The 11,452-nt window shown below is 48.6% G+C and overlaps 1 protein-coding gene across 3 annotated transcripts; it reads left to right on the plus strand.

Moving 5' to 3' along the window:
• Positions 1-412: 412 nt before the first annotated feature.
• GFI1 (growth factor independent 1 transcriptional repressor) lies at positions 413-11,119 on the plus strand. Of its 3 annotated transcripts, none has more exons than XM_086617309.1 (6): positions 413-632; positions 925-1,066; positions 5,708-6,123; positions 6,213-6,350; positions 7,948-8,113; positions 10,252-11,119. In XM_086617309.1, exons 1-6 carry the CDS (start codon positions 477-479, stop codon positions 10,428-10,430), a joined length of 1,197 nt encoding a protein of 398 aa, XP_086473435.1. In that variant the 5' UTR covers positions 413-476; the 3' UTR covers positions 10,431-11,119. The 3 variants fall into 3 exon arrangements, with proteins under 3 accessions (XP_086473435.1, XP_086473434.1, XP_086473436.1); XM_086617308.1 differs by having other exon boundaries at positions 413-591; positions 860-1,066; XM_086617310.1 differs by having other exon boundaries at positions 413-591; positions 860-1,066; positions 7,948-8,208; positions 10,252-10,291.
• Positions 11,120-11,452: the final 333 nt, after the last annotated feature.

The raw sequence follows: 11,452 nt of genomic DNA on the forward strand, positions 1-11,452 counted from the left end.
CCCTGCTCGTCCGACGAACGGTCCCCGGCCGTTGCTGTTGCCTGTTCCCCGCCATCGGACAGCCGCCGTCGGGCCGGCATCCCTCCTCTGACGAACCGGCCACCGCTCGCCGTCGGGCCGCCAGAGCGTGGCCGGGGAGGTCCAAGCGACACTGCCTGGGGAGCAACGTTGGCCGGGGGCGGCGGGACACAGAGTAGCTGCGCTCCGGGGAGGGGGGGCGAGGGGAGGGGGGGCGAGGGGAGCGGGGCCGGGGGCGGCGGCCGCAGCCACCTGCGCGCTGCCACCTGGCGCACCGCCCCTGGCGAACGGCCCCTCCCGGCCGGCGCCCCCGGCCCTCACCGGCGGGCTCTGCGCCTCCCGCAGGTCGCCTCCCCGCCGCCGCCCCGCGGGAGACTCGGGGGTGACGCTCGCCGCCGCCACCGTGCCTGGCGCTTGGAGAGGGACTGCGGCCGCGCCGGCCGTGACAGCACCCCACCATGCCGAGGTCCTTCCTAGTGAAGAGCAAGAAAGCGCACAGCTACCACCAGCCCCGCTCCGCTGACGAAGACTACAGCCTGCGGCTGGAGTCGGTGCTGGCCCAGATCTGTGCAGGTAGGAGTCCCTCGGTCGCAGCCTCGCTTGAGGCGGACAGAGCCCGCCCGCCCCACATCGCCCCGCTGCCAGCGGCAGCACCACCCGCACCCGCCGGGAGCTGTGCAGCCTCCCGGCACCGCAAGCCCTGCGGGGCGCCGAAGGGGCTGTTGCGGGATTGGAGAGAGTTCGGCAGCAAACCTTGGTGGGAGCGGGCCCGCCGCGGGAGGTGGCTGGCCCCCACCGCAGACCCGCACTGAGGAGCCCCCTCACCCCCTTTTCGTTGCAGACAGCAAGATCCCCGAGGACACGGGGCTGTGCCGCAACGTCCTCCCCGATCCGGAGTCTTCCCAGGGGCGCTTCTCCCCGGAATCCCACCTTACCGAGGCTGTCGATGGCACCTCCGAGTCAGCGCCCAGCTGCGAGGGCAGCGTCTGTGACAGGGTGTCCGAGTTTGAGGATTTCTGGAGACCTCCCTCGCCCTCCGTCTCGCCAGGTAGGACCGAGGAGAGCAGCGTTCGGCGAGGGTCCGTCCGGCTGCGTGTCTGTGTCTGTGCCGTGAGGCCATGTCTCATGGCCGGACGCCGCCGTCGAAACTCGAGTGTTCCTTCCACTCGTTTTCGGGTTCTCTCTCTCCGGTTGCTTTTCCAGCCCATCTCCCACTGCTGAGAGAGCAGTGGGTGACAGTCAGGTTGTAGGGAAGTTGTGATGCCATCGGGCGTTGATTTTTTTGTTTCCAGTTAATTGCTAGAGGCAAGTTTTAAAGGTTTGTTTAAATGTTTTAAAGGTCCCGTCAGTTTTGTACAGGTTCTGCTACCCAGAGTTTGGATGTTTTTTTAAGACAGTAAAAATCTCTACTAGGCTATCTACGTACCTGTAGTAAACAGCGTTGACTTTGTGTTTTGTACTACTTGCTAGACATTTTCTCTAACACCCTTTCAGGTTATTTCTTGCCTCTTGACTATAAAAAAGATTGCTCCCTCTCCCTCTCCTTCTCCCCCCACCTTCTCTCTCTTTTCGTTTTGTTGTGTTTTTTTTTTTTTTTTAATTTTCTAAAAATGCATTCGTAAAAACCAGATTAAAATAATGACGGTCAGATTTAAACACCCCAAATCCAGGAAACTCACACTTATGGCTGCAGCGCCTGTCTCTAGCTCCCTCGTCCTATCTTTGATGTGGTTGGAGCAGTGGGAGATGCTGTCCCCAGCCTGGCGCGAATACTTATCTCGTTTAAAAATACAATGATGTCATTTTCTAACAAAAATATATAGAAACCACTTTTTATTGCCTCGGTTAAAAAGTGACAGCTGGAAAAACGAACAATTTCTGTCTTAGTGAAGGAAAAATTGTCTCAGCTTTACCCACTGACAGCAGACTACCAGCAAACGAATATTTAGTCCCGTTTCCCCACCGATTTTCCCACTTAGTCTTTATAGTGTCCTTGCATATCAACGGTGGATTATAGTGATGTGGGTTTGCATTTTTAAAGCCTACCCCTCTTTTAAGAGTCCTAAATCCCTTTGAGAGGGCATTCAAAATGCCGCCCAGTATCATCACAGCCAGCCACGGGACAGTTTCATTCTGTGCAAATGACAGACCGGACTAAGCACAGCAATGCAGCAGTGTCTCTTTTGCTATTCTTTCTGCACAAAGTATATGGATGTGTGTTATTTTTTGTTCTAACGAATTTGTCCTGTTCCTCCTTCCTCAAATAATGATAACTTCTGCACAGGGGACAGACTGTTTTCACGCAGTGTCAAAAAGACCTATGTAAAATGGAGCAGGTATTTACCAGGGCTGCTCTGCCTTTTCCTCTTCTCCACTCATTTTTTCCCCTGCTGTGAGATCCATTAGCTCGAAGCTAATCATCCAGCTACCCAGGGAAGATATCTTAGCAAAATGAGGGAGACATCCCCAAATCAAGATTTTTCGGGATGAGGTGGAATGATCTGACTGATCCCATTCACAGGAGGAAAAGGAAGATAAGGGACTCCAATTACTATAAGGAAAGAGCTTTATTAAATGAACCTCTGTGCATTGAGAGAGGTGCTGTTATGTTAATGATGAAGGCAGTGGCAGCAGGATTAGATAGTCAGACTTCCTCCCAGCTCCCCCCCAACCTCTCTGCCTTTCAACTGCTTTGTCAGATTCAGCATGAAGCTGGAATCTGTGCCTGAGTCACTTCTGCAAGATGCACTGGTGAGAGACTGGATTTCTATGATTGTGCTTGTCTGGGTGGGGCACAGTTTCTGTGCTTTGACAGGCAGGGCAGATGAGAAATGATGTTTCTAAATCATGCTCAGGGCAGATGCAGTGAGTAGTACTATGACCCCTTTGTCCCTAGAAGTGAACATAGGTGCAGGCTGCACTTCAATATGCAGTGAAAGCCAGATTTACGGTTTATCTTTTGAGTGCTGTGGTGCTGATCCAGGCAGGCATACATAGACACAATAGCTGTTAGGGCTCTAATATGTTGTTGACTCCATCAGTGCAAATCACTTTGTTATTTAACCTGACTTTCTACCTGTGTCGGTAATCACATGCGTTTGCGTATGCAGAAGGTGCCCACAGCTCAGTGCATCAGTATATTAGTATCTCCTGATGAGCCTGTTGATGCTGCAGTCTTGGAGGGAGGCTTTTACTGGGTATAGTGGAGTTGTGCAGAGAGTGGGGTGTTTTGTGGTCTCTGGAGGACACTTGAATCTTTCTTTGCTGTGCATATCAATCTGTTCCCAACCATTTCAAGTTGAGTTTGCCTTGCCTTCAAAAAAGAGCATTGATGTTTCTCTTCCCAGAAGTGATCTACATAAAGGCTGCACAGAATTGCTAGGAAGAGGAGGGAGAATCTGTCTCTCCCTCCCTGCTCACCCCTTGGAGGTCTAGGTGCTGTGGAGTGGAGGAGAGGCAGACACAGAAGTGCCCTGCAGCGTGTCAGAGCAGGGTTTGCAGGTCGCCTTGACACTGGGTACAGGGCTTGAATGGCTTGAGCTGGCCGCTGACAAGTACAGCATGAGTGTCTCCCCTGCTCTTGTGCTCGAGAGATCTCCAAAGCATGTGAAGTGATGGAAGGAACTTTACACGCAAACTGATCTGTGGTGCAATGTTTACCGTGTCCCGTGTTGCCAATTCCAGGGGCTCAAAAATCAGGTCAGCCTTCCGTCTCCTTTCACTCAATGGGCTGGCTTAGAAATCAAGATTGTAAGTAATACCTTATGGATATTCAGTTCTAGTGTTGAGAGTTTACGTTTGCATGCTTTTCTTTACAGTCTGGGCTAGAAATTGGCTTTGAGAGGAAACAAAAAGTTAAGAACAAGCAAACAAAAGGAAAGCTAAGGGCCTGATGAAATCATGCAATTTCAAGAGCTAGGGCTTTAAGATAGTTTTGAATCTTGCGATAAAATCATGAGAGATGGCAACACTGAAACTGGTTGCAAAGACACAAGATAGATGATGTGACGCTGACCACAACTTTGCAGTCAGTGCAGAACAGGAAAAATCATGCTCGGCACCATGTCAGCTAATTTGATTTCATCGCTCTGTTAAATTGTCCCAGTTTGTGTGTGCGCATATATTTCCAACCAAAAGACTGCTAATTTCAATGGAAGAATTTGAGACAACATCTGAAATTATGTAAAACACAGGAAACAGTCGAGTCATTCAAAGCTCAGTTTTCACCTCATTTTCCGCTCCCTTCTGTAACCCTCAGTGACCATCTGCCTATCCAAATGGATATCCTAACACATCATGCTTTCCTTCCCTAGCCCACCTCTCATTATCTTGGTTTGCTGAAGGTTGAGAAAGCCATGGGAGCTGTGAAGCTGACAAGAATGAGAAAAAGCAAGAGAGCAACTGTGGGTGGTGAAGTTTTTGGGTAAGGGAGGTTATTCTGGACATCCAAGTTGTAAGCGATGCCAATATCTCTGTGAAGGCATCAGCACTTCAGTTAATTGAGTCATCTTTTCCTTGGTTCACTAATACATTTGTCCAGTGGAGACATTTGCCTCTCTCCCAGTGCTGCTCTCTGTTGTGATGAAGAGTGAAAGCAGAGCACCTTGGGCATTAATCAGCATCTCAGGCCCACACAGGTGGGGTCTGGTACCTCTTGTTCCCTGCCCAACTGTACTTTCCTCTATGCGAGGCTCCCTGAGAATCTGTGCCTTTAGACACTGATCTCAAAAGCTGTGTTCCTGCCATTGCATCAGACTCTGCTATGGGTCCCTCAAGTGTGATTCATCTTGTGACCACTGCCTTGGTCAGATGCCATTGCCAAAGGTGAGCATGTCAGAGCCAGCTGAAGCCATCTGAGCTTGTCCTGGTGGAAGATCACTTTGATTATGACTGCTAGGAAAATCTTTTTGTGTCTTCAATTTTTAATGTGGCCTATACAGATCATTTTGCAAAGCTCAGTGTTTTAGGTGAACTCAGTTTCTTTGCTTGGAGAAACTCAGAGCAGTCAGAAATTTTATTTCATGATTTTATTTCAGATGAGGACTGATTTTAGTTTATTTTTTTCTGAAAAAGTGAGGCATGACATTCAAGCACCTCAAAAGCTGTTCTTTGTTTCAATTATGCTGTAGTATAGTTCCAGACAGTCACGGCGTGAAGTTGAGAGGCTAGATTTGGGCACCAAATTGTACAACAAGCAGTTTGTAGTTTTGTTGAACGGGTAGATCTTGTCACTCCTGCTCCTTCTGGCACCTCCTAATGTCATATTTGCTATATGGATGTGTGGGATCTACGTCAGAGCTTAAACATTTGGACTGTTAGCTTTGATGCCCATCTTGGGACATAGTAGATAGACTTTTCTGAGGAGCTGCAGATAAAACCAAAGGATGTTGCAGACTGAGTTTAGTGTCTCAACAGTCAGATTAGTGTGTACTCACCTGGGCATCCAGAGATGGAAGTGGACAAAATTAGTGGCTGCTTTAAATAATTTGGCTGGGACAGCAGGTGAGTAGGTAGTACTGGATGCGCTGACCCTACAGTGCGATATAAAATGTCCTCCCATTAGAGATGAAAGGGCAGCCTTATCGTGCAGTTCGGGGTTCTGGCTCCTGGCACAAGTCTGAGTGCTGAGTTGATTGATGGTGGCTGGATTGTGAGGCGCGCTAATTCCCATGCTCTTGTGTTTCCGCAGCCTCAGAGCGATCTGTGTGTCCGTCCCTAGATGAAGCACCCCCCTTCTCGGTGCCCTTCAAGCCGTACATGTGGAACAGCCTGGGTGGCTCCGATCTGAGGCACCTTGTGCAAAACTACAGGCCCTGCCCGACGCTGGAGCGAACCTCAGCCCTGGGGCTCTTCTGTGAGCGGGGCTCCGAGCCTGCCCTCTACGGTGCAGAGTGTAGCTCTTCCCTCGGACTTTATAGCGACTTCAGCTCCCCAGGCCCGGGGCTGTTTGAGCGGCCGCCGGCAGCAACACCTGGACTCTATGCTGAGACACAAACTGGGCTGCAGCAAGAGAAGGGGCCAGGTGGCATCAAAGTGGAGTCGGACCTCTTGTGCCGTCCATTGCTCATCAGCACTGGCTCTTACAAGTGTGTCAAGTGCAGCAAGGTAGGGATTCCTTTCTCCCACACTGGTTATGACTCTTCCCCAGCCCCTTCTTGCTGGCAACTCTGACCCTCTGTGCTCTCTCCCCTCAGGTCTTCTCCACGCCACATGGCCTTGAGGTACATGTGCGCCGCTCACACAGTGGCACAAGGCCCTTTGCCTGTGACATGTGTGGCAAGACCTTCGGCCATGCCGTCAGCCTGGAGCAGCACAAGGCTGTGCACTCGCAGGTGAGAGCTGGGCAGACTGCCAGGATAAAGGTCCGAGGGCCAGGGCCAGCTGCTTGCTTCGGCTGGCTCCGGGGGTGCCATGAAGGCAATCACAGGGCAGTAGGTGGGCATCTAAACTGAGGAAAGGAAGGGAAGATAGTAGGGCTGCAGTGGGCAGCTGTTTGTGAAGAATATGGTGGCAGGCAGAGGAAGGGGTAGACAGCTAGTGAGCAAAGGAGCACATCAACATATTAAAGAACACACGCTTTGTTTCCATTCTCCAGATCTTGTGTGTGTCTGTATTAAGCAATGGGCACTTTTGGCACTCTAGAAGTAACAGATAATAAATAATACATTTTCACTCTCAGAGCTGGAAATTGTAGTGCGGATGTGGACTTTTTTTAACAGCTAAAGCAACTCACTGTGCTTTCTATCGACGCAGCTCTCCTCATTCTTTCTCCTCCCCTCCCCCAAAGAAATGAATCTTCCCTTGTTTGTCAAAGTCATTGTGTCTGTGCAGGGAACATCTGAACGACCAGTCAGGTATAGAGCGCAGACTTCACCCGTCTCGACACACTCTGAGTCACACACCAAAAGAATATGGTAGTTAATTTTGGTAGGAGGACTTGTAACATTTTCCACCTGCTGATACTGTGCCATATTTCCCCTTCACCCACCCACTTGATCTGGCAAATCTTTCTTCTTCAATTGGCTTTTGGAGGATATAGTTACAGCAATGTTTTTTTGCCAGCTGTTTTATTTACAATTTCACGAGTGTCAACAGCAGAGCACACAATGAGGGGAAACAACTCAGCACCCATTAAATACTGGTGAAAAGAGCAGCACTGCATATTGTGTCCATGGAGGGGACAACATTTCAGGGATAGTGCATTAAAAGGCAAATAAACTAAGGTGATTGTATGAAAGCATAGCAGGAAGAGGAATGTGTGATGGTAGTTAAGGGATGAAGAGATGCTTTATGATGGAAGAAAGTGGTGGAGTGTGTGAGGGAGAGGAGAGAGACAGCAAGGTCTTAATGCATTTGTTTTTGTATGTTAAAGTAGTAAGCCAAAAAAGTTGTTCTCCCCAGGTGCTCTAGGTACCTTTCACTTGAATTTTAATGCAACTACAAATAAGCTGTTAGCTGTTACCCTGCCAGCAGAAGTCAGCCTGCCACAGAGATTTCCCAGGAGACTCAAGGAGACCTCAGCACCCACTTTCCTGTGTACAATGGAGAGGCGGCCTCTGAACAGTGCTGCAGCTGTTGGGCTGCCCAGTGGAGTGATCATATCTTGGGCCCTTGTTGAAATGTGCAGGCAGACTCTGCCCAGTCGGTTGGGGCTGCTCCCACCTTGCCATTCCTGCCAGCAGGAAGAGCTGTTCAATTAAATTTTGTGAGGAGCAGTGCACAGCACTGGGAGAGGGTGCATTATCTTTATTATCATGTGGTGCTGTCATGCCAGTGTTAGCATCTCCACAGGCCAGTCCAACTCTCTGGAGAAGTGGAAGTGCTTGCTAAGGCAGAAGAGCCAACACTGATGCGCTGCCAGGCAGTTTGTTGCTGGTGGGATCACTGGCATGGTGTAACGTGTGTGTGTTTGGGCTCCTCTCTCTGCAGGAACGCAGCTTTGATTGTAAGATTTGTGGCAAGAGTTTTAAGAGATCTTCTACTCTGTCCACTCACCTGCTCATCCACTCGGACACCCGGCCCTATCCGTGCCAGTACTGTGGGAAGCGGTTCCATCAGAAATCTGATATGAAGAAACACACCTTCATTCACACAGGTCAGCCCTGCAGCTGCTGGCTTTCAGCCCCAACTGCAGCTGCAGGTCTCTGAAGAGGTCTCTCTGCAGCAGTCCATCCCTCCTCAACTGGGACAGTACATGCACCACCCAGGACTTCTCACTGCGCTGCTGCTGTTCATGCTATCTGAGTTCTCCTTGTGCAAAGGAGGGTGATTTGAATGTGGTTTCATGAACAGCAGCTGCAAAATAGCCCAAATCCTCGCAATCCAATCAGTGTTCCCTTAATAGGATCCACCAATGTTTATTCAAAGGGCTTTTGTGTAAGATGATTTGTAGAGCATTCGTGTAGCCTTGATTTACAGCTGAGGTCTCTGGAAAATGACAGGTGAATTTGATTGCAGCATTTCTTTTTGCAGGATCTAACAATTTACAATAGGAACAACATGAGTCTCCTCCTCTAGATCAAACACTAAACTGGAGGGCCTAGGGTCCAACTCTTAGTCTAAATATTTGTTCAGAGATCATCTGCACTTCCACCTGGACTTTCTGAGAAATGGCTACAGTTGGATACAGAATGGAAGGAGAGGTGCAGAGTTCTCAAGTTTCACTGTTAGTAATAAACATGGAAACTAATAAAGTGCAGGTGAATCACCAAAGGAAATTGTTTTTAAAATATCATTCAGTGAGAAGCAGGTTTATCAGGAATCTTTAAAAGAAAATCTTGCCTTTGAGACCTGCACCATTCACTTAAAGTAGAGGGAAATGAATGATGTGTGAGATACAGAGGCGTTTGTAGACACAAAATAACAGCCGTACTAGCCAAACCCAAGGTTCAGATGACCAAAATCCTGTTTCCTAATAGTGACCACTAGCAGATAAGGGTGAAGCCTAAAAGTGGCAAATGTATAGAAAGATGGCATTATATGTAGCACTGCTTGGTTGTGACTTTTCCAGATAACAAGCAGTGAACAATAAATGTTACTTATAAAGATTTTCCACCAGGTGTTTGCTGGATGAAAATATTTAGGAAGTAACACAAAAAATTTTTCCATAGTAACTTTTTCAAATGAGGCTTGATTAAGTAGAATTTCAGCCAAATTCTGAATAGGTCAAAACCATCATTTTGTTGTGAGATCAGAAACTGTGCCTAGGCTTTTAAATTGTTAATATAAAACCAGGTCCTTAACTGAAGCAGGGATCCCTTTAGTATTCAGCACACACTTGTGAACTGAGCCTCCAGCACATTTTGTATTATTTCATGTTTCTAAGAATCTGATCTTCCAACGTGCAAAGAGTTTGTTGCTCCAGCTGAAGTCAGTAGGCTCTGCAGGTGCAAAGCCACTCGGAAAATCAGGCTTGGTTTGGTGGTTGAGTTCCCCTTTATCCGTTATTTGATAATAAACACTATGAAAATCATAGAATCATGGAATCATAGAATGGTTAGGGTTGGAAGGGACCTGTACTGATATCCTGCTCCCATGGAAGCCAGTGCAGTTTTGCCACTGACCCCTTCGTAGGAGAAGTTCTGGAGGCTGGATTTGTTCCCATTTATGTTGTTTGCCTGCAGGAGAACTTCAGGGCTGGCGCAGGGTGACTGCTAGCATTTCAGTGTGGGGAACGGAGAGAAGAGTGGATCTCTGGATGAGATCTTGCCCTTCAGGGTTCACTTAAGGGCCCTCATATCTCCCTTAGTGACAGACCTCCACTCAGTGGGTTTGGCTTAACAGACTCCATCTATCTATTCCACCTGCCCCTATACTGATGCTATAATAATCGATGTCAGGCATTCAGCACGACCTGGGGGTCTTTTCAGGAGTTCATCATGTTTCTAGGACACAAAGGCGTTTAAATCGCACAGAGCCCAAGCAGCCAAATATATTCACGAGTTACGGTGTCCTGGGAGCACTTTGTACTTTAGGCTGCTCCCAGGACTATACTGGGCTGATGGAGGGGCAGCCAAATCCAGGCCTGCTCAACTGCAGTGCAGGTTCAGCTAATGCTTTAAGGCTCCCAATTGCATGTATTTTATAAGAATGACTTATTTGGTTATCACACAAGAATCCCTTTGATTAGCTCTAAGGCCCAGTGTGCATTTCCTGTTTGCTCTGGTCCTGCATAAGCAGCATGTTGCCTCTTTCACACACCCTCCCTCTCTCCCCTCTGCCTTCTGCTTGCAGGTGAGAAGCCTCACAAGTGCCAGGTGTGTGGAAAAGCCTTTAGTCAGAGCTCCAACCTCATCACCCACAGCAGGAAGCACACAGGCTTCAAGCCCTTTGGCTGTGATCTGTGCGGCAAAGGCTTCCAACGAAAGGTGGATTTACGGAGACACCGGGAGACACAGCACGGCCTGAAATGAGTCCCAGCTGCAATATGAAAAGCACCTACAACACTATGAGAACAGACTCCCTTGGCTTCTCCGCTGAACCCAAGCCATGTCCTGAGCACAGATGCTGGCATTACCTTTCTGACTGGGAGCTCAGAGAGGAAAGAAGAGGACAGGGCCATGCATTGACAGCTCAACTTGAATGACTGTGAAACGGAAATTAAAGGCTGGGGTTTCTCTCTTTGTCCCCCTGCCTCACCCTGTTTCTGAAATAACACTGGAAAATAAGCCTTTTAGATATGAAGCCTGATACTCCAAAGATGGATAAGCTACCAAATATCTGTAAGCTGGAAAATATTTCTCCCATGGCCAAGATGAACCCTCTGAAGTTTTCGGTAGCTTGAATCACCTTGCAGGGAAACATGGGTATAACATGGCTTACATGGTCGTGACAAGAGAGCCATCAGCACGTGGTGTAGGGAGCGCTTGCCTTGTTTGAATTTCAGTGCTCAGTGGCTTCACTCTTGGTTCCCTGTCAGGAGAACCTGGAGGATCAGGACTGAACTGTGCAGTTTGACATCTTCCTGTTTTTTAAGCAAAGGTACCAGCTTGGGCCTGATCCTGCTCTCATGTTTTGGTGCAAATCAGGAGCTGCATTAACAGTTACAGAGAGGCCCTTTTTCTCCTCCCGGAGGAATCTCTCTGTGCAAGACCTGGCTGTGTGCATGAGGCATGGGGGGTTACTTCTTGCTACATCCTCTGGGGAAAAGGAAGCCTGTGAAAGACAAGGGGAAAAGCCAAAGCACAGAGTTATGCCTTATAACTAGAAACCATCCAACAAGGGATCCTGACCAAGGAGGGGAGGCGCAGACTTTCTGTCCAGAACCATTACTGGCTCCTGCACTCTGGGCTTGTTCTAATAACTGAAAAATAGCTACTCAATAGCATCATTTGTATATTTGTTTTTGTTTTTTAATGTTAAAAAGGGAAACTCAGATGAGGTGGGCAGGAATCATTATAAAAGTATAATTGACTGAATTTGCCTTAAATGACCC

Source organism: Tauraco erythrolophus, chromosome 10, assembly GCF_009769465.1.
Source record: "Tauraco erythrolophus isolate bTauEry1 chromosome 10, bTauEry1.pri, whole genome shotgun sequence".
Lineage (NCBI taxonomy): Eukaryota > Metazoa > Chordata > Aves > Musophagiformes > Musophagidae > Tauraco > Tauraco erythrolophus.